At 40.6% G+C, this 22,720-nt stretch overlaps 1 protein-coding gene across 4 annotated transcripts in view; it reads right to left on the bottom strand.

Annotated features, from left to right (window-relative positions):
* Positions 1-22,720, bottom strand: part of DLEC1 (DLEC1 cilia and flagella associated protein) — a 39,369-nt gene that overhangs the window by 7,113 nt on the left and 9,536 nt on the right. For all 4 annotated transcript variants that reach the window (XR_005816971.1, XM_040548011.1, XM_040548013.1 and 1 more), the window contains exons 13-31: positions 22,250-22,412; positions 20,443-20,635; positions 19,021-19,079; positions 18,310-18,484; positions 16,430-16,523; positions 15,079-15,209; positions 14,612-14,770; positions 12,714-12,853; positions 12,306-12,459; positions 11,266-11,376; positions 9,632-9,762; positions 8,029-8,211; positions 7,444-7,511; positions 6,179-6,330; positions 5,525-5,628; positions 4,484-4,554; positions 3,395-3,612; positions 2,364-2,489; positions 362-484 (exon numbers count right to left, since the gene is read on the bottom strand). Coding sequence is in view for 3 of the 4 variants with exons in the window: in XM_040548011.1 (XP_040403945.1) it covers positions 362-484; positions 2,364-2,489; positions 3,395-3,612; positions 4,484-4,554; positions 5,525-5,628; positions 6,179-6,330; positions 7,444-7,511; positions 8,029-8,211; positions 9,632-9,762; positions 11,266-11,376; positions 12,306-12,459; positions 12,714-12,853; positions 14,612-14,770; positions 15,079-15,209; positions 16,430-16,523; positions 18,310-18,484; positions 19,021-19,079; positions 20,443-20,635; positions 22,250-22,412 (2,555 nt within the window). In the remaining variant the exon portion in view is untranslated. The remainder of the gene's footprint in view (positions 1-361; positions 485-2,363; positions 2,490-3,394; positions 3,613-4,483; positions 4,555-5,524; positions 5,629-6,178; positions 6,331-7,443; positions 7,512-8,028; positions 8,212-9,631; positions 9,763-11,265; positions 11,377-12,305; positions 12,460-12,713; positions 12,854-14,611; positions 14,771-15,078; positions 15,210-16,429; positions 16,524-18,309; positions 18,485-19,020; positions 19,080-20,442; positions 20,636-22,249; positions 22,413-22,720) is intronic.

Below are 22,720 nucleotides of genomic sequence, written 5' to 3'. Positions count from 1 at the left end.
ACAGGAAGGTTGGTGCAGAGCCAGGAACAGAACTCAGCAGTCCTGAGTCTCAGTTGCATTGTTAGCTCTTGTTATCAATAAAACCTGATGTAGTGATAGCAATTCAAATCCTGGGCTTTTGCCTGGGGTCTACTGCACCAGACAATGTAACAAGACGCTGACATTCCCACTCCACAATGCTTCCAAGCTAAAAGGTAAATGCAGCAAATGAACAAATCTAATTAAGGAAGGATGTTCGGGGTTGCAGGAAGAGGACTGTTTGCACAGACTGGCCAAGCATACAGCAGCCTGCATGTGAAGTTACAGGAATGGAAACGATTATTTCCTAGTCATCTTTAGCCCTGCTGCGATATCAGTTTACCTTGTCGTCTAGGCTCATGAATCCCAGCACAAACCCGCCACATTGCACTTCAGTGCCGCTCTCCGGGAGGACATGAGGGGTGAAGGAGATGCAAACGGAGATGCTGCCACCTCCTGGAACCACCTGCAATCGAGAGACGCCTGCTGAGCAGTGCAGGCAGCTGCCGGGGATTGCACAAGCCCTCTCAGCACTCAGCTGCTAAAACCGAGTTATACAAGCAGCCTGAAATCTCCTGGGAATGGGCTAAGCTCAGGGCATGCAGTGAAAGGACAACATGTGGCAACAAAACTGGTTTAATTATTTCAGCTGCAAATATCAGTATGGCTATTTTATCAACAGTTCAAGCGCAGTCACAGAACAGCTCCCCTAAGCACATATATACAAACCTGTCTGGTTTTAGAAATACTTAATTCTACCCAGTTCTTACCACTCTCCCTCCATGGCTAACTCAGCTGATTCTCCTACAACTGACAGTATCCAGAGCCACAAGAAGCCTTTTCTGAAGATACACAAGTGTGAATTATGAGTGCTTTACAATTCAGTTTACTCTTAGCCATATCTTACTTTACATAACAGCAGGGAATGTACTAACTAGCTACAGTGGATTTTCTGTGATGTACAGGTTAAATAGGTCCTGCACGATTAAACCACGTTATTGCTGCAAAAACACTTTTGCCATCTCCTGCAGAACCAGCCCAGGTCTAGCCAAGTTTGTGAGCTCAGGGGGCTTGTGGTGTGTGCTGCTGTCAGGCTCCTGCCGTGCAAAAGCAGCCTCCCCGAATTCATGTGATCACAGGGTGAGCTGTTTGGCCCTGCTGGACCTACGTTCAGAAGAAGCAGAGCTAGCTCAGCTCTCCTTGCACCGCGTTCCCCCACTCAGAGTGGTGAGGACTTAAGGAAGCTCTGCCTGAGGTCTATCCAGCAGATAGCTAGAAAGCTCTGCTGTGTCCTACAACACTGCAGGGTCCGTGCATTGTGGTCACAGAGAGCTTATTTGCTCACAGACATGGACTTGAGCCAGGTCTGGGTAGCTGTGCTGCACATCACCTGAGCTAACAGACCTTCTTGGATCAATAATGGAAACATGGAGGACATTTCTGCATAGAAATACCTGAATGGCTCCATAGGCATCAACTACATCCCACGTGGACCATGCTCTCTGCTGGCTACACTGAACAGATTCTCTCCACAACGGGGCACTTATGTTACCTATCTCAGTATCAGATCACCCCAGAGCTGACCGTAGGCTTTATTGCTTTCAGAAGCCATTTCCATAATTATTATTGTTATTATTTTTTCAATGTATTCTCTAGCTTATTCTAACTTGTAACTGAAACTCTTCAGCAAAAATCTTGCTAATCAAAACTGACACACTGGTGTTTTGGGCAACCCTGTCATTCATAGTTAGATGTTTCAAGAGCTTGATCTTATTTCTAAGGAATTGTGACAAGGTGGCTCCTATTTACAGCAGTTATTTTTGACATACAGTGGGTTACAACTGTTTATTCAGAAAAGCTGTCTACAGAACACCCCTTTCCCAGCAGCCTGCTTTCTAATTCTGCCAGTTTTACTTAGCAAATCTGCACTGATTAAATTATGTGCTTCTAGAGCATCAGGCTGGATGCCTCCCACTTCATGCCACACACTTCACTGAGGCAACCCAAGTGAGTTGTTCTCTGTTGCTGTTTTTTTTTTTTTTATTTTAATACTTCAATAGAAACAGATACCTCCAAGTCAGACCAGAGATGCCACTCTAGGGAGCCCAGTGTAACTGAACACCTAACTCCAGTCATCACATCAGTTAACTGCCCAAATGTAGGCAGGACACTTCTTCTTCTTTTCTGTCGACTGCGAAGTCTTCTCATGGTCACTTTCAAGACCCAAAAGCCCCCCAGGCCTACTGTTTAGTAGTCTGCCCCAAGACCAAGCTTCCTCTTCCTTTGTCTCCGCTATCCTACAGAAAACATGCTAAATCTAAGCACAAAGAAAATGTACAGCTTACTATCTGTCTTGGAGTGATGGAGTAGGGGTTGTTAGCAGGAACCCCTTCATGAGGCCGTATAAGTACAGAGACGATCTTCTGCACTGTGGGTTCTTGAGTGATCTCTTTGCTGTCTGTGTCTGAAGACTGCAGGGACACAAGGGTGGGGAATGGTTAAAACCGTTACGCTGCAAAGCAGGAATGTAAGAGAAGTGTACAGGGAACTGTCCGTAAGCATGGCCAGCTCCAGTTTCTGGCACAAAAGCTGGACACATGGATGTGTCCTGCACATACATTTTTTCATGCATAGGTTTGCTCTCCCCAAACCAAAACCTCTTGAAAAATGTGCATGCTTGGGTCCTGTTCAGCAAAGAGAAGCACTCAGCTGAAACAGCCCAGGCCCATTATATAAACCAGCACTCTAGGGAAACAACTCTCCCTTGTTGCACGTGGAACATTGGAGGTGTATTCAGAACAACTATGCCTTCTGAGCTGAAACAGAGAAAAGGTGCTTCCTGTGAAGCTTTTGCTAGACCCTGCATAATTATTTCTCTCTGTTGCTCCTAGCCCTTCAAGACAGTAAGTTGCCATATTATAATTAAACTTTACATATTATACTCTGTTATAATATGGTAACATCTAACAGAACCAGTCTGGTTTGGCACTGGGACAAATGCCTCCAAGACATTAGCTGCGATTTGAACTCTGCAGGTTAGATTCTGCTCTCTGACTGCAGCACTTAAAGTAGCCATGAGAAAAGTAGATCCAAACTGATTTGTTTGTCGATGACTATCTAAAAATGTACCTGTCCAGCTTTTCTAAAGAGGAGGAGAAGCTGAAGAGCTATTTGCTTATAGCTCATTTTGGAAACTGATTACTGATACCTATAGTCACCTACCGATGCATTGTTTTTTTGACTGTGAGAGGAGCTGACATTTAACAATCCAGGCCTTGGTTAAATGTTGTATTGCATGTTCTTGTTTTCAACATTTTATGCCAAGAAACCCATCATGTATCTCAGCAGCAGTATAAAAAACAGACTAACAGCTGACCTCATCGGTGGTTTGCAAGGCTGGATAAACGCTTCCACAGGGACTGGGGGGTTGATCCAATTTTAATGCGATCTCCGACTCCGAGTTGCTACCAGTTGATGCAGTCTCATTTTTATCCATGTCCTTAGGAGGGAAAGGGTCTCCAAAGAACGTCAACAGGTCCACCAGCTTTTTATCATCTTTTACTTGGTTGTAAATTTCCCAGTCCAGGCGGATGTCTGAATTGAAAAGGAGAAAGGACAGTTGTTTCTGGTCATTCAGAAGACCCCATTGCTTAGCTGGCACTATAGAACAAGAAGATCAAGTAAAGAATTTATTGTCTAGCAACTGGATTTGTATTAGATCACATGTTAAGCTTTGCCATGTTTGCTGTAAACAAACTATATTGATTTAAGAGTGTGTGTGCATACCCTTACTACAGTTTAGCTACTCTCTAGATCCCAAGGTATAGTTTCATTAACACTAACATAAATGATAAGTAAACATTAAAATAAATGGTAAGTGCTTTGTTTGTTAAGCAAACATTTTTGGTGGCATTCAGGAAAAAAAAAAAAAAGGTGATTGAGCATTGCCTTGAAGAGCTTAAAATCTCACTTGAGATAAAAAGACTAAACACAGAAGAGCCTGATGCCACAGATGCCACTAAGAAGCAGGTGAGAATTTCACAAAAACAGTATGGAAAATCCTGAATTCCCATCATTTCAATGAGGAATGAAAGCCCAGATGCACTAGGATAGGATGTGCTGTTTCATAGTAATAACACGTTGAGTCAGTTACACATATTTTCCTGTACTCTGGAGTTCAGATGATTTACTGTTGCAGAAAGCAAACTAATATTCATGGCAATAATGCCCTAATAATAAGTACTACCATTCAGATAAAGACCAGTCAACTCGTACTATTTTTCTGTTACAGTCAAGTTAGAAAACAGCTTTGATATTGCCTTACAGACTGTCAATATCTTTACAAAAAACTTCCTGATAAGGAAACGAGGCCAGTTAGTTAACATGTTAATGGGTTGTTCTATTTTTATTATTACAAGGAGCACAACGCAAGTGTTGATGTTTGTTTTACCAAAGTTAGTTTTACCAAAGGGAGTAGGATTGTTGAGCCGGACACTCCGAAAGACAGGACACCCTCCAGAAACGTGAGTGCCAAACCTGAGGGGGGAAACCTGCTGTTAGAACATGCAGAAAATAAGTGAAGGTCCAAGACAATTTTTCATTAAAAATTCATTTAAAAGTGGAACATATCTGGCTGCACTGGCAGCCTGTTAAGAATGGCCATCAGGTAACACATGGCCAATACTGCAAAATACAACATTACTTTCTTTAATCAGTCTTTCTTCCAATCTTAGTTGTCTCAGACATTTCAGGGTGAACATGTGAAGTCAGCTTCTGTGGAAGATGCAGGTAGTGGCAGCACACAGCTATGCAGCAGTGGAGTGACCCACGTCAGACACAGATTTCCAGGTGCACAAGGGTCTTTCATGGTGGGTGGCTAAATCCATTTTCTATGCCCCATTACAGAGCTGACACTGCAGACTCTCTTAGGTGCAGTACGACATGCAACGTTAATTCTTCTGAAGTCAGAGAGAAGTGTTTTCTGCTGAGCGTGTAGTGCCCCGGTCCTCATACACCAACCCTTAACGCTTTACCCAGATGTGCAAATGGAACTCACTGTGTGAAAAGACTGAAACCTTCCCTTGCCCCTGTGTAATCGGGGCTGCATTTTTCCACGGTCCAAGCAAAGGACAGGGAAAAATGTACTGGGGATGATGAGAACTGCCACCGTGTACAGTTGGTCTTGATCCTGGAGGTCTTTTCCAACCTAAGTGATTCTAATTTCCATCCCAACTGAACTAGATAATTTTGGAATTAATAAATTTTCATGACTGTAAAACTAGAACAGTGATTGCTGGTAAACCTGGGAAGATTTGTTTGCAGATTCTTTTCTAATTATGCTGGCAGAGACAAATGCATTGATGTTATAGAAGCAGATATTGTACTTTGACAGTCACTGTGCTGACCTGCTCATTATACCACAAAAAGACGGGAACAGGTATATATGTTGGCTATTGCCCAGTGGTATTTAATTGCCTGACTTCTCTGACAGTATTTTGGGCTGTACCTGATTATGGGTTGCTGTGTTTGTGGTCCTGTCATCTGCAGGAAGATTGGACAGCCTTTCACAGTCATTTGCATAGGAATTAATTTAGTTTGTAAGTCTCCCACCTATTAAAAATGAATTTTTGCTATTAGAATCAAGATATATCTCTAGTACCTGGGTTACCAAATTATGTTTTGAAAACCAATTTGGATTTTCCTATGTTTTGACTGCTATCTTTTAAAAGCACCTAATTCATATGCACCTAATTCACAAGCTAAAGTTTTTCTCAGCAGGAGAATGCAATTGTTCATACATTAATCAGCTTCCCTGAGGCTTTTCCATACAACATAATTAATAATTATATTGGTAGAGAAGAACAGTGCACTGGCCAGCTACCAAACAGATTTTATATGTCAAAATTGCTCCAGTTACTTTAAAGACACATGGAAAACTCCTCAGGGACAGACCCGTTACCCCAGAACTACACCAAGCACTGCAAGAGCAAACAATTGTTCCTTACGTGTTGTTGGAGGTAATGGTAGCAGTATCTACCCTGAACTTTTACAGAAATCCTAATAAACTGAAAAATAATTTTTAAGAGAAAGGAATCTGGGAAATATAATTGGTGTCAAATCTGCCATAGCAATATTTCATTTGAAACCAAGCCCCACCTACCTTACAGACAAGATCATCATGGTATTCTCCCCACATGTTGTTGTAAGCTGTTATTTCTATGATTAGCTGCTGGAAGGCTTTCAGAGTTCCTGAGGAAGGTTGCACATGGAAAGCTACTCCCTTCCCATGAGACAGCAGTGCTGCTGCAAACTCTGAAGGAGCACAGCAAAGAAGCATTTGATAAGTTTTGAGGAAATGGAACAAAGTCAGCCTTTCAAAGAAAACACAGGACTGATCTTTAGCTGGTGTTAATCAGGATAACCTCACTGGCTTGAAAGAAAATGGGATCACTTACATAGCCCATATTTTTACCGCTTTACTCCCTTCTGCAGTGGGCCTTAAAAAAAAAAAAAGGCAGTTTAAGTGAGTCAGTTCTTGCAGAGATTATTTCATAGTCTCCCTTCGAACAACCTGTTCCAGGACTCCGAGATATGCAAGGCAACGATTGGTTACATAAAAACACACCCTCAGTTTGAGAAAAAATAAACTGGAATTTGTGCTAACTGGTTATCTTTCTATTAGCAGTTGCCTGTTTACCTCTATGTGCTGTTCAACACGAAGAACGTGAATTACAAAGAGCAGAGCCTTTCCACATTCTGAGTCACTTACTCTTCTAAATCAATACGCTTGCATGGAATCTGTCAGAACAGCTTTTTTCTAATCTTAAGGGCTAATTCAACAGCTGAAAAGCTTTGTCTTTTTAACAGATACCAAACACTATGGCAAGCTACCAATATATCCACGTTTTATTTTGGATACAGAAGACGCATCCACACTTTATAGCATTTTGATCCCACTTCCCCCCCTCCCTAGGTCCCATGTGGCTCCATGTGTTATTGTTTTCAGTACAAAGCATCAGAAATGATGGATATGCTGTGGGGTAGTTTTCTATATCAGGGAGATAAATAAAAGGGTTTGAGGGAGAAAAGCCTGCTGCAATGGTATCGGAAGACAGTATAGAAAGGAAATGGCCAAATGTTACACATCTTATCCATACTGGGAATGAGCTATAAGTAGAATCACCCATCTTTGTTTATGACCGTCGGTTTCTTTTAAAAAAAATAAAAAAATGACCTAATGCTTATGCAATGTGGAGTTTCAGTCTCAAGAATGAAGTGAGGAACCAAGCTGTTTAACAGTGTAGACTTAGCCAAACATTCCAAGAAAAAAACTATGTGCCTGACTGGCAGATTTAATGCTGAATGTGGTAGTCAGCTGTTTTTTGCCTTCTCTCCACTGAGTGGGATAACAATTATTTCTCATACCTGACTGTGCTCTTTTGGCTGCATGTTTTGTGATGGGCCCTCTCCTTTTCACCAGGCAGCCTGAAGAGCTTGAAAAAAAAAATTAAAAAAAAATGACAATTCTGTAAAATGAGCTTGTCTCTGCTAAAATAACAGCTCCACCTGATTCCTAAATTAGCGTCCATTATTACTTAAAGAAGGGCTGCCTGCAAAGTATCTTTTGCAAGTAACATACGTGAGTGTGAATCAACTTAAAAGTTATGAGGCTGTGTACAACCCAGCACAACAGAGCCTTGGCAGGTACAAAACAGCTTATATCCATTGGCAACAATACTGTTTTGCCATTTATGCTAGCTAAATCTTCTGTCCTGGCACTGCAAGCTATCTGTTCCTGCAGGAAATATCATCAGCATTTTTCATTACCAGAGTCAAAGAGCTTAAAAAAAAAAAAAAAAAAAAATCAAGCAAGCAAACAAAACCAACCAACACTAGAGCATTGCAGAAAATGCATCTTGTGACACAGGAAACAGCACTCTGTCTTGATTTCTGTTTTAATCCAGATCTCCATTAGTATTTGAGTTATTATGCAGAAAGGTTAAGACTTACAGGCAGATTTCTTCTGGAGTAGGTGAGGAGCCAGTAAAATACTCAGCTTCTAATTTAAATGGTGCACTGATTCCAGTGTGATTGGTAAGAATCAGCTGACGCTTTACTATGTCTTTGAATGTAACTTCAGATCCAAAGTCCAAGAGAAGATCACATGGGCTTTGTAATATTTGTCTTCCATCACTGTAAGAAAAAAATAAGTATTAAAACATCAGTCCTATTTTCTTATGCCATAGGCAATTTCAGGAGATTTAAGATATGCAAGGTGCAATGTCATTGTGAAGACCCGTATAAAAGGACTAGGATTTTTGTCATCAGCATTTACTGCTTCTAATTTTTTTCTATTTCTACCCTTGTAAGGATCTATTTTGGGTAGAAAGTTTATTGTGTATAACATGGTGACCTACCAAATTAAAGCCATTTTTACTTATATAAAAAAAATAGATAAAGACAACCACATTCAAAAAGACAATAATCATGCTACATATAAAAATATATATCAGTCAGACATACCAAGTCAAAGAGAACTCTAGCAGTGCAACAAGAAATCTTAATGGTCCAAACTACTGGATATTGGGCTTAATTCTGTAAGAGCTGAATTTGCGCATTTTTGGCACTGCAGAAGATAGCTGTTCCTCACAAACATGTTACGGACTACAGAGGCCCCACACTTCAGTTAGCAGGCAGAAAGGTAATTTTCCACGCTCTCTACACACAGAAGTGTCATGACAGCTGGCAGGTGACAAGTGCCAGGAGCACACGTGAGAACAGACAAAACACAACCATGAGTTTCACTATATGCAGTTAACTTCACACCAGTTTATTATTCACAAATCAACTAATTCAGAGTTGTTAATTTAGTTTGTTTCAGCTAAACAATGGTGGGAGTGGAATAGTGCTCTAAGAGCTCAAAACCTCTTCTCTTGGGTTTACAAGGATGCTGAATTTGGGTATGGTGCAAACCCAGTACCTTTTCTTCACTCCACCCCCTTCAGTGAATAGTCCCAGCACATTTTACTGTCCTTGCTGTCCATGTACAGCAGGAGGAAGAATAAAGCTTACACAAACAGCATTTTTTTTTCCCCTCTATTGTTCTTTTGCTCTGGAAAGAAGTAATTTTTGTTCTGTTAATTTGGAAGCCCAAGATACACAGAGATCTTCAGTTTTATAGGGTGGTACTGTAAAATTCTGCACTGCGCTTGCATGCTGGAACATTTAGTTTGGAAATAAAGTTTGACTGTGTCATTATGATCTGCCTTAAGGTCTGGTGCCATGGATGTTTTGTCCATTTTTTGAAATGACAGCACTAAAGCCTTGCAAAGAGATATGTAAATTATAGTTCAATGTCTTCTATCGTTAAAAGATTTTTATTTTTTTTCCCCAAAACAGTCTTTGATATAAAGCTGATCTATATTGTATCCAGCTACAACAAAACTGCAGAGGTTTATCAAACATTACTCTTGCCATGACATTCTTTAGATGTTTTTAATACTATCAGACACTTGGGTATGAAGTATTCTACAGACAGACAAGGGTTTTGCACCTATTACAACTGTTCAACAAACACAACTGGAAGATGACTTTAAATGATGCCTTGATTTACCTGGCAGCTCCACTTTCACAAGGTACTGAGTAGGTGACATGCAGTCCTTTTACATCACCAGAAAAGCTCAGAAAGAGGGGTTCAGTCATGTCTACTATGCTACAGGAAATGACAAGGTCTTTCAGCTCACCCTGATAGGAAAAAGAGTCAAATTTGCTTGTGAATCAAAGATCAGAGGAAAGGCAGCTTCATTAAGAAATCTATTTAGAAAATGTGTATAAACCTCACCGGACAAAAAAAAAAAACAGAACTACAACAGAATCCTGAAATTTTTATTGCATTGATTTGGGTGTACTTCCTGCTAGCATCAGATTAGCTTAGAAGGATGTAACAAGGTAAAAATTTCTGTCTGATTCATATCTTTGTATCTGTATCTGTCTGTAACCCTAAAACTGCTCCATTAGTGATTTTTGATATGCTTCCTGTGTTGCAAGTTTTGAAGTTCTAAGTATTAATCACTTTCAATCATACTAAAATAATTTTCCAGAAAAAAGTTTCATTTCTACCTGGGTCTAAAGCAGGACTTGCAGGATGAAATATGTGGCAAATACACCAGTACTCTAGCTAAATAAACACTACCATCCTTTTTGGCCTTACCAATACATGAATCAGTGTATCCTGCATAAAATAATAAACTGGGATTCATCTCAAGATTCAGACTTCTAAACGTAGCTCTCCAAACGTGAGACCTGGAGTTCATCTACGAAGGGGGTTTCTAAATATGAGTTCTAGATCTCCACTGATTCAGTAAGGGTACTTCGCCATCTAGCTCATTCACAATGCAGACAATCTTTCTTGTAGGTGACTCAGATGGGATTCAGCTCCCCAGCCATAACCAGAAGTGCCCTTTCAGATGCCCAATGTGCCCTGTTGAGCTTTCAGCTTTGAATGAAAAAGGCTCAAGTCTACTGGAATCCTGTGCCATGTATACCAAACATACATGTTTGGTATCATGTCTGTGTTTCAGAGATATGCTAGGGCAGCTCTAGTGGTCCTGAGCACCTACTTTTAAGCAAATAACCGTGACTTAGGTCTCCTGTGACTGTAGTGGGAACTAATACACCTCATGAACAGGGAGTTTCTTTATTTAAATGCTTTAAATCAGATGTTTGAATGCCCCCCATAAAGTCTATGGCTGAATTCACAAAAGTTTGTGAACTCTGCAGTCTACACCCTGCAGGGTTTTTTAATTTTGAAGACTCTCAGTCCCAGCAGTCTCTTTTAATTTGTTTCCAAATACCAAAATGTCATGAGCCCAGCTGCATTCAGAAAACAAGTACATGCTATATATGTCAGTCTGCTATATTTTATTTGGGATAATCATAAGCATGGATCTGTATGCTCCAAGAAAAGTGACAAGCACTAAGAGTAATTGAATAAGCATTTAAAAAAGAAATAAAACAAATATAGTCGGGAAACAAACAGGCAGGGTAGAAAATTGCACACCATGTGGACTGCTTTAATGGTTGCGTTCAACCATGGTTACCTCTAAAGCAAAGCAATTTCAGAGATATTGTATGTAAAAAAGGAACATTATATTTTGTATATAATAATCCTTCCTTTTGCCAGATGGAGGCGAGATGAGAATGCCAGCATTTCTGTTTTGATAAAATTGCATCCGTTTTTGAACTTACTGTGATGTTAGTCGTCAGTTCTATGCAGAATTCTTTTTCTTCATTTGGACCTAAGGTGCCACTGGCTGGTGACACAGTGGCAGAGCAGAAAGCTGCCTGACTTCCAATGAGCTGCCAAACAGACAGGACAAACACTTAACTTTGTTAATTCATTAACTCCGTTTCTCTTGGATTTTCTTTTCAGATCACAGAGGACTATAAAAAGAGTTATTCTAAGGTTTAGGAACACTTCCAGGTAGCAACACGGTTTGCTGAGACGAAGCTTGTTTTACAATTCCCCTCTGTCTGCTAAGATTCACCTGCTTAGATTAATTTCAAATGTCTTCAGGTGCTCAACTGAGGGATCTGGAGTGGGAGCAGAGTTGCTGTGGACCGTTTCACAGTCACAAGCCATTGACTGTATGAATGTGGTAGGATTCAGTTACCTAAACACAGGTACACAGAGTAGCAGCTGGCTGGTGAGACAGGACTTACAAGAGACCACACTTCTTGAGTGACACCTGAACGTCACAAAAAACATTTGGTGGCACCCAAATTGACACCTAACATCTATGTTCTAGTGACTGACTTCCTGCCCAGATTTCCCCTCACCAAAAAGAAAGTTCAGAAAGCAGCCCACATACTGACATTAGATTTATCTGTCCTAACCTGTGAACTGAATCCCATCCAGAATGTGGAATTTAAGTTTAGACACAATTCAAAAGCAGCATTGTTTCTTTGCTCTGTTGAATTAAATGCAGACCCTAAACTGCCATGATACTTTAATACCCTGATAGCTTGCATCCTATTTTCCCCTCCCATTCTGCCCACCCATTCTCCAAGAAATGATTGACAGATAGAAAAACATATTAGCAACAATGGGTAGTTTAAACTTTATGTTCATAAAGTCTGGTCTCAAGCTGAAGTCTAGCTCCAAAACCAGTAAACAGCAGTCACTATTCAAAGGACACATCAGAAAAGCTCTTAATTATTATTTCTATTTTTGATAGAAATTACAATTCATCCATGCTTTATTCTCCATCCATCAGAAACACACTTACCTTTCCCCAAAGGTATTTTGCTGGCAGCAGGGTCTGGTTAAAAAGTTTGCTGGTTGCTTTGACAGGAATTCCAGTATAAATTTCAGTGAGTGCTAGATGGCTAGACATCAGGCACGCTTGGGGGGTCTGAACTTCAACAAAAACAGGAAGATGACTGGAAATAAACACGCAGATGGTCTATTGTTATCGCTAATGAAATGTGCTAGACATACAACAGCATGCTGGAAAGAATGATGATTATGTTTATTTAGCAATATTAGTGATTGGATAGCTCTTTGATAGGTTACACAAGCCCATTTCTGAGCTTCTGCTACATATTTTCGTTTTAGGAGATAAAACTACCTGCAGTGAAAATCACACGTGACTCTCAGGAAAAAAATAAAGCAGAACGTGATTTTTTCCCCTTACCTCCCTTCTCCGTTTTCTACCTCTAGTTCTAATATTGTCTGGAGACGCTGGCACAGCACTGATGTGAACTGAACGGACACACTGCATGTCCCCAAAGGAGGTATTTCTCCAGCAGATGGTTGAATGGTAAAGGGAGATACCTATGAGAGGAGAGAGGACACAGGAGTTTTATTGACGCCTGCAAAGCAAGTGTAAAACGCTGTACCTACACACTCCAACTAGGATTTGCATGCATCTAGTTTTTCCTCAGACATGTCCTTTTTCTCTACCCCTGGATTCCCATCTGTGTGGATTTTAGTAAGCACAACACTAGCTTTGTGAAAACCTGGCTAGACAAGGAGGAGGGACTTTGCTTCTATGGGGACAGCCAGTAAAACAATAATGGCTTAACAGGGATGCCTGTGCATAGGGTGAGGGGGAGCATGAAGCAGCCAGCAGTAGCAGCAGTGTCTCCTCCCAAGTAGAGAGGCTGAGCAGCAGCTATGCAAGGTGCTAAGGGGAGATTCCTGAACATAGACTCAAGAAAGGAGGGCTGGAGGAGCACAGATAGAAAAAGCACAAGCGCAGGATGGGGGCTGGAGAAGTTCTGGAAAAGGAAAGAGGCAGCTTTTACGCAGGAGGAAGTGAGAACTTGATCCCAGTGAAGATCATAGATATGAACAGACTCTGGGAAGATAAATTCAAAAGCTTAAGGCTCAATAATCTCTCTGAGGTCCTGGGAAGTGTTGGGAATGCCAGGGGACAAAGAAATAATAACGTGAGAAGGAAGAGTTTGAGGACTGTGAGGACAGGGTCTCCTCCAGGGCACCGTGATTCAGGCACTTGTGATTATAATTGTTTTGTGGAAAAGGGACTGACACACACACAACTGTTTTGAAAGGCTGACATAGCCACCACTCATATAGCCTTCTTTTTTTGTCATCAACTTTCACCCAAAGTTGGTGATGTATCTGCATCACATGTAAGAAAAACAAATAAAAAACAAAGCTCCTGCTTAATAAGCTGCTCTTTCTTTTGCAAAACTGACATAAACTGTCCAGAAAAACAGAACTTCTGAACAGCGTTTAGATGAATTTTACCATGAAACTAGCAAACTCAACTCCATGCATGGTCAATTATGTAAAGAGAGTTTGGCCTCTTGTTACTAGGAAAAGCACTAATCCTTGAGTGCGGATTTCCTCACTTCCCTTTAACGCTTAACACCGAGGAGAACTCTATCTACAAAGTCCACTGTGTGCCAGAAATAATCAAAATAAACATTTTGCTTGTAGGTTTTTGTTTGTTTTTATAATATCAGAATATACGATGGTCTGCAGACAGCAGCTACCTGTATCACCTCCAAGCTGCTCTAGTTATTTCACATGGAATGGTGGAATGAGCTCTGAAGTCAAGGGCTGGAATGGACTGTATTTGAGATTTGACCTAGATAATACCGAACAGTAGTTTAGCATTCACTGTGGTAAGAAGTAGTCATTTTGGGACACACTTGTATGTTTCAAAGCTATCATTTGAAGCCAAAAAGTCCAAGTCGGTAGGTGCTGAGATTCTTGTGTCTGATGCTGATGTGGGTGCGTGGGAGGAGTGCTGAGCAGCCTCCATTCTGATAAAATCCTACCCCCTACATACATTAGCAGCATCTGAAATCCCTGTCATACAGGAGATACTCCATGTCTCTTTGGATCAGACTGGCAAGGGAGTTGAAATAAATGGAATTTTAAAAAAATGCAGATGTATTCCATTTCAAAAAGACATGTTACATAAGTACACAAGTTAACTGTGCAGAACCCATTTGATAAGGGGTCACTGAAATCAGAACTTTTGATATCTGGAATGAACAGTACAGTCTGAGAAAAAAAATAGCTAATGAGGAAGCACGGCAAGTTACAGCAGTGACTTACCTCTTCATTTCTTTCAGCTAGACAAACCTGGCTTTCTTGCATTCTCCACCGTGCTGGCAGCTGACACAGATTTTTAATCTCAAAGGTTCTTAACACACTCTCACCCCACTTAATCAAGCCTAATTGGAGTGATGGAACATCAATGCAAAGAAGAGGACCCTAGGACACCAAGAAACAGATGTCAAAATGGACATTTCTGCCAAAACTGCCTAATTATAAAACATTATTAGCTAAGATTAATGTTCAGCTTCTCAGAGAATAGCAGAAAGCAAATGCCTTGCGTGTAATACAGAAAAAATCTTACTGTCATGGGAGTATCAGCATTTACACAGCTGTTACTAGACAGTAAAAATGCCTGCTATTTGTAACTACCCTAGATTTTTCAGGCCTTCAAGAAGCAAAAGGCTTTTTACAGTCAACAGCCAGGCCTGCATCTAGTCACACTGCACCACTGAACTGGTCCTCACCTTGAAAGCAGCCTCGACATGCAGCATGACTGGCTCTGGAGAGTGTTCAATTTTACACGGCAGGTTATGGCTGACACGCCCAGGTTTGCCTCCAGTAATTGTCAGTTCAAATTCACAGCATTTATTCATATCTAGAAAAGAAAAACAAACAAACAAACAAACAAAATCACCCTCTTGAACTGAAATAACCCACTGTAAGCCTAGTACTGAATCACACAGAATCACAGAATCGTCTAGGTTGGAAGAGACCTCCAAGATCACCAAGTCCAACCTCTGACCTAACACTAACAAGTCCTCCACTAAACCATACCACTAAGCTCAACATCTAAATGTCTTTTAAAGACCTCCAGAGATGGTGACTCAACCACTTCCCTGGGCAGCCCGTTCCAATGCCTAACGACCCTTTCAGTAAAGAAGTTCTTCCTAATATCCAACCTAAACCTCCCCTGGCACAACTTTAGCCCATTCCCCCTCGTCCTGTCACCAGGCATGTGGGAGAATAGACCAACCCCCACCTCTCTACAGCCTCCTTTAAGGTACCTATAGAGAGCAATAAGGTCGCCCCTGAGCCTTCTCTTCTCCAGGCCGAACAATCCCAGCTCCCTCAGCCACTCCTTGTAAGACTTGTTCTCCAGACCCCTCACCAGCTTCGTTGCCCTTCTCTGGACTCTCTCGAGCACCTCGACGTCCTTCTTGTAGCAAGGGGCCCAAAACTGAACACAGTACTCGAGGTGTGGCCTCACCAGAACCGAGTACAGGGGGACAATCACTTCCCTAGACCTGCTGGCCACGCTGCTTCTTATACAAGCCAGGATGCTGTTGGCCTTCTTGGCCACCTGAGCACACTGCTGGCTCATATTCAGCCGACTATCAACCAATACTCCCAGGTCCTTCTCGGCCAGGCAGCTTTCCAACCACTCATCTCCCAGCCTGTAGCGCTGCTTGGGGTTGTTGCGCCCCAGGTGCAGGACCCGGCACTTGGCCTTGTTGAAATTCATACAGTTGGCCTCAGCTCACCGGTCCAGCCTATCCAGATCCTCCAGCAGAGCCTTCCTTCCCTCGAGCAGATCGACACATGCACCTAACTTGGTGTCATCTGCAAACTTACTGAGGGTGCACTCGATCCCTTCATCCAGATCATCGATAAAGATATTAAAGAGGACCGGCCCCAGTACTGAGCCCTGGGGGATGCCCTGAAGCTCCTGGAACCAACTAAAGTCTTCCACTGGCTCCAGTAGGCTAGGGATCAGGCCCTGCTTGCATTATAATGCTCTAAGACTTTTCTCTTCCACGAGTACCATTTTAAATATTTCTATCATTAATTGACACCTAAAAGTCACAGCAACTTTACCTATGACACCTGTATGAGGTTCAACTTCCACAATGTCACAGGCTGTGATTTTCTCCCATGTGTACTTGATCAATGATTTGCTGTTATTCCACATCTAGAACAATTAAAATCACCAAGTTAATTAACGTACTTTAAGCTTTCATAGCAACAAGTCAATCTGCTGAGAGCAGTAATGCACTGCAAATGGTATTGCAAGCCTCACATCACATACTTATCTTTGCAAACCTTAACGATATCCTGATTGCCACTAAATGTTAGAACTTACTGATGTATCTTGAATCTAGCTCCAACATACAGTACCTTCACCTGAATCTTGAAATAAACCAAGCAAACTAGAAGTGGAAAGACACAGAACTTCATCTGACTTGAACAGTACCAACCCAGTATCATGCACTAACTACTGTTATTTTCATCATATGCTGTAACCTTCCTTTGCTTTCCTCCTCTGTCATGTAAAATGAAGACAACAAGAAGTAGAAATCATCTGACTGGATTTCAGATGTCTTCAAAATAGCTGAAAGCTCTACATCTGATCTCATCTCCTAGCATTCTCTTTACAGTCAATAAAGCCAATTTGATAGTGCTGGGAGCCATTCCTCCCATACATTTTAGCCTATAGGATGTTATGAATCACCCTCTGGATGCTGTCATATAGACTCCAAGGCCTATAAGAAAAACTTAGAGAAGGTAGCTCAGAGGTGGAGATCTATGCCAAAAGCACTGTATTTAGTCTGATGAACTTGGTAGCTACCTTCACACTGGTGTTTGGCGTTTTCTGGAACTTGAAGAAGATCCATTAACTTTTACAGAATGTTATCTGGAAATATTTGAAGCTTGTTAAGTCTTTCAAAAATGTAGCAGAACTTCAAAGCTTAAACTTGAAATCCTTCTTTTGAAAGCAGCTTTTTTTTTTTTTTTTTTTTTTTTGCCAAAGGATCTGTTTGTGAGGGAGATGTAAGCTCTTGAAATCTTTGGCCTGCTCTTCAGATCTATTCAGACCGTACTCTTAATTACGGCCAATAAGGTTGTTCTCTGAAGCACGGTCATCTCTAAGCAAAGCTCAAACTCTTATTTTTTTAAGACTAAAAGAAAATTGAAAACATTGCGGAATGTTATTATATTATCATTAAATGACTTAATTACCTATATCACCTTTAACTATACCGGATTGCTGGAAAGTATGAAATGGCTGCCTTAAGCTGAAAAAGAACTTGTGGGAAGAGTGAGCAGAGAACTAAATGCCAATTAGCGTACTCTCTAAGAAAAAACATGAAGACCATTAATGGGGAAACCTCTTCCTGCCTGGCCATAGCTAACAGGTTTATTTCTATTTAGGTGAGGCTATGATCAAAAGGATCTTGATCTATAGCAAAAAGGATGCTGAATGAGTGGACAAGTGCAGCAGGAACCTGTCCCATAATAGTCAAACACAAATTATCAGGACCTGCAGGAATAGCATAAGGTCTAGGAAGCTACAGTCTAAGTGACTTCAACTTTTCTGTGCTTGCAGTAGTCCTTCAAGCAAACAGTGCCTCTATTACAAAGACATTTAATCATCCATTGGCTGTTCCCTCTAGCTGGAAAAATCTTGCACTACAGGAGTGACAGATTGATAAGCAACAGCTTTGTGACCCAGAAAAAACATTTGGAAGCGTAACGCTCTGTGATATCAAACCTGAGAGATGAAAAAAGAACAAAGCCTACTGCCTGGAGTGCAAGGCAAAGGAGGCCTGCTAGGGGATTTCAGTACAGTAGCTATGGCCTCCTTTAAAAATATTTAAGAAAAACTAAAATAACATGGATCATCTGATAGCTTCTAACACCCATGACATCCAGTGACACAAAGCACATGATAACAATGAAGTAAAAAGCAAACAAACCTTAAATGTTTTTCTGACATTTACACTCATAAAGCTTTCTCCAGGGATGATAATGGCGTACGGCTCCAGAAGAAGCTGAAATGGTTCTGTTGATCCTTTAACTTCTATTTCCAGCGCTATTACATCCTCTGCCTTGTATTGTGGGATGTTTTGAAGCATTCCCTCTTTCACTAAACTTCAGGAAGAAATGTAGTAGAATTATTAAACCTTTTAAACTTCTGTTTAAACTGGATGCCATCTTTTAATTGCCAGATCAAAAGTAAGAAACATCAAAAGTTTCTCTACTACTGACTGCTGGAGTGCAATTAAATACTGGAAAATTCCCAGCGGTCTTTTAACATGCTCTGGTTGTCCCAGTACATTCATGGAATAAGTATCTAAGTCATTACTGTTTGTCACAGCAGTCTATAAGAGAAAAAACTGCTGGAAATCTCAGCAGAAAGCATAGGAAACGAACAGACAAAATGTCAGAATTATCTTTTTTTCAAGAGAGGTGCAGCCCCAGCTAGGGCTAAGGCATGTGTTCAGACATGATGGAAGCTCACAGCTTCCATCACAGCTCGCTTTGTACCACTGTTAGTTGTGCACATACAATCCTTTATAACTGTCAGTCCATCATAACCAGAAGGATAAAAATTCCTAGTAAATTAATGAAATACCATAGCTAAAACGTGGCTACACGTTACATGCAAAACTTGTTTCTCAGCTTACCTAGGTGATTCTGGGATGTCCCTCAGAACCATCTGAATCACACTGTGATATGTCTTCAGCTGTACAGATGAGGAAGGAGAGGCTTTTATCGTCAAGTAGGCAGTTACATTGAGAATTCAAAAATAGAGATGAAAACGTAGTTTACATTTAAATTATGAACAATCACCATTGAAGTACTAAACTCCGAAAAAACATATTCAAAATAGAGTTACTAAAAGAAAACATTGGACTGCAAAACATTAAGCCAGATTCTGATCTCATGGTTTATGGTTCCAAGAAAAACACTCATTTTTGACATGCCTGTTATTATTTCCCTTGTATATTGCATACTACAGCAAGCATCTGCAAATACTCTGCAAATTAAGATTAGTATTGCTGTACTAACTTAAGGTTTCTTTAGCCACTCCAGGGCATTTAACTGACCATCAATCTAATTTCGAATAAAAAACACTATTTTGCCATGATGGGGAAGGAGGATGCCTCGTATATTCTAATGGCAAAAAAAACCCACACCAACAACAAATAAAACAACCACAGAAGCAGGCCTTAAATCAGAAGGGCTTTGCAAAGGATTCATTTGTTTACAAAGAGACATTTATCTAAGTGGGTATGCTAACGTATTTTTGTTAATGAATTAAAATCTTTAAAATATCATCAATATATTTTCCTATTAAAGTATTTTTTTAAGTTAATTTCTCTTCCACATTTACTTGAGGCATTCATATGTCTGTCAATCAACGCGCCATGGGACTTACTCTGGATCAAGTTTCTTTAAATACAGTGAGCTCATACTCCCTATTTACATGGATGGGAGAGCAGAAACTAAGACAACAGTCAGCCATCCACTGGTACAGCTGCACTCAAACATCACTGCACCCCCCTCTTTACAACAGCTGCATGTCATCATTCCTCTGCCAAAATCTACTACTACCCCTTTTATTTACTGCAGAGCTGTCCATAGGTCCCTTTTCAGCCCAAACAAGCTACAGTTGGAAACGGTTTAAATAATCAGTTTGCTAACCAAGACTTTTGAGCTATAATGTGGGTATGGGGTAGGTTCCCCCAAAGGAACTCCGTTAGCAGATCCTGATTGTCAGGGGATTATGAAGGGGCTGGTAGTGCAGTAAGGATGGCAACTTTATCAGCCAGCACAGCTGCAGCTAAGAGGACGTGTCCACAGTTTCAGTGTAAAGTTAATGGTGTCCAATCAGTACCAGAAATGCCATGAGATCAGAAGCTGCCTCATATTTTGCAGTCAAAACATGTTTTCTTTCAGTAACTTTCTATATTTTGAATACTGTTTATTAGAGCATGCTACCAGCCAATTACATTTAATTCAGAAAGCTGCACACCATGGGTTTTACGACTTGCATAAAAATACACAGCTGGAGTTTGTAGATAGGAAGGAATCACAAGCCATACCTCCTGTGGAGCATAAGTGAGAGTAAACTCATGATCAGCATGGGGAAGCAAAACTCCCTGCTCAGGATTCAGGGAGAAGGCAGACTCTGTGTCTCGTTTGTATTCGATCTTTGTGAAGTCTGCAGCTTCTTCTGGCACTGATGGCTGCAGATTAGGCTTTATTATCTGCCAGTAGAAAGGAAGTTCTACATGGCTACAAAGTGATCAATAAACAAAAAGAAACTATGATTAAAAAAATTAGACATTTTTAAGCAAGATATTGAGAGAAATTTTTCAGCTCTTTTTTCCATGCAGCAAATTCCTCTCCTTATAGATTATAGGGGGTTAAGCTTATCAGTGCTCGTGAGCTACAAAGCTGATGAGACAGCAGAGAAAGAGTCAGAGTATATAAATTCTCCAAACAATATATTAATATATTGAAATAAATTATATATATATGCACAAGAGACGTTAACACTTTCTTGCCTTATTTAACTTGTTATGTTAATGCAACTTTTAAGAAAGTCTAAAATTCTTCTTTCAAGAATTTGAGATCAACAGGACCGTTCCTGCTGGTATCAGTGTTTGCATTGGATCACTGCTAATAATCTGTGTGACGTTCTGAATTTAATCCAAATGCAAGCTCTGGTCTTTAACAAGTCAACAAACAGTGGCTCCAGCTAAGATAATAGCAGTGGCTCTGCAATACTATTTGTAATCCAGAAAACATTGCTTAACTGGGTTGCTTCAGCAGAAGTATATTCCATGGAACGTGTTCACAGGTTTTAAAACTTTGTTCATTTTGACCTCAAAAACTTTGCCTTAGAAAATGGAGAAAGGACACTGGAGTTTCAACGTGAAATTAATGACATAAACCTGAACAAGGATAATGTCTTGTATCACTTTCTCTAGCATTATAAAGTTTTCTCTTGACTGTTTCTGTGAAGTTCAGTCTCAGCCTGTCCAGTTCTGCTTCACCCTAATGCTGACACCAGAAGTGCATGGACTGCTGTCACGATGATAGAGCAGTTCACTGACTCACACTTTCCTACACCCAAACAGCATTCTGTTCTGGCATTGTGCACCTATGGTTTCCAGGCCAGACTGATAACAAACTTCCAGAAATTCACTGTAGCGATTTACTTGCGTGTATCTAGAAATAGCACTGGGCTCCTCACTGTTTTGATGGTCTGCAGCTTCTAATTACTGCAATCATGCAAATTAGTATACTTCTATTATTGTCTGAGTGAGTTTGATCAAAATCAGGACTCCACCATGTTCAGTACAAGGTAATTATGGAGGGACATATTCCTTGACTTCAAATAGAGTTTATATTTTAATTTTTTTACGGCACAATAGTAGGAATCACGTGAAAGTTTTAATCTGAGCTAGTCACATTGAGCTCCCCTTTAATCAGGGGAGATCCAGTGCAGTCCAGGATGCATTATGTCCCGTTCTATGGGAGATGCCACAGTCAGGTCAGAATTGTACCCTAAAAAGCACCTATTTCCCTTCACTATGAAAGGAAAGGTGTACAGGGCACTTTGCTCAGCTGTGCAAATATACCTTGTAGACACGTAAAGTTAGATGAGGTAAATCCCAGCTAGTTGACCCTGTTAAACACTTTCTGCAACCATCTTGTTCTTCCAAGCATATCCTTGACCCTCAATTACTAAACAACAGAGCAAAAAGAAGCATAAAGCTTCTGCACAAAGCTTAACAAGAGCATGGAAGTTTCTCCAGTCTGAGAGAATATGGTATTACAAATAAGGTCCCTACCAGTATGTTTAGACTTCAGAGCATTACTCTATTAATAGTAGCTACGTACGTAGAGTTTCTTATAAACAAATTCTTCTCCTCAGTGGTGTGTGGGTTTTGGGGGTCAAATCGTATGAGGTGCTGTGCTGTGACATCAGTAACTTCACCAGGTTCAGGGCTGCTTTCTCCACCCGTAACATGCAAAAGCTCCAGAGCTATCAGCTGGCCAACCCCTTGAAGAAATAAGTAGGTATTACTGTTTTCCACCTTGTTTTTAACTTTGTTCATATTGCTCATTAACACCAAATACCAGCAGTGGCCATTACTGGTTATATCTGGTGTTTCCTCAGGTTTCAGAGCTCCACTGTGTTAACAGCACAGTATTTTCCTGATGTTCTTTGATTATCAATATCTATCAGTAGAGATCCCCTCTTTAAGAATTTAACAGATTTGGATTTCAGGGCCACAACCTCAGCCCATCTACATTAGCATTGTTTCCTTAAAGCCATCAGAATGTTTGCAATGGTTGATAATGCGGCTT

The sequence above is a fragment of the Cygnus olor genome, chromosome 2, assembly GCF_009769625.2.
Source record: "Cygnus olor isolate bCygOlo1 chromosome 2, bCygOlo1.pri.v2, whole genome shotgun sequence".
Classification (NCBI taxonomy): Eukaryota; Metazoa; Chordata; class Aves; order Anseriformes; family Anatidae; genus Cygnus; species Cygnus olor.
The sequence above is the reverse complement of the archived record's forward strand: the minus strand, read 5'-3'. Positions and strand labels throughout refer to the sequence as shown.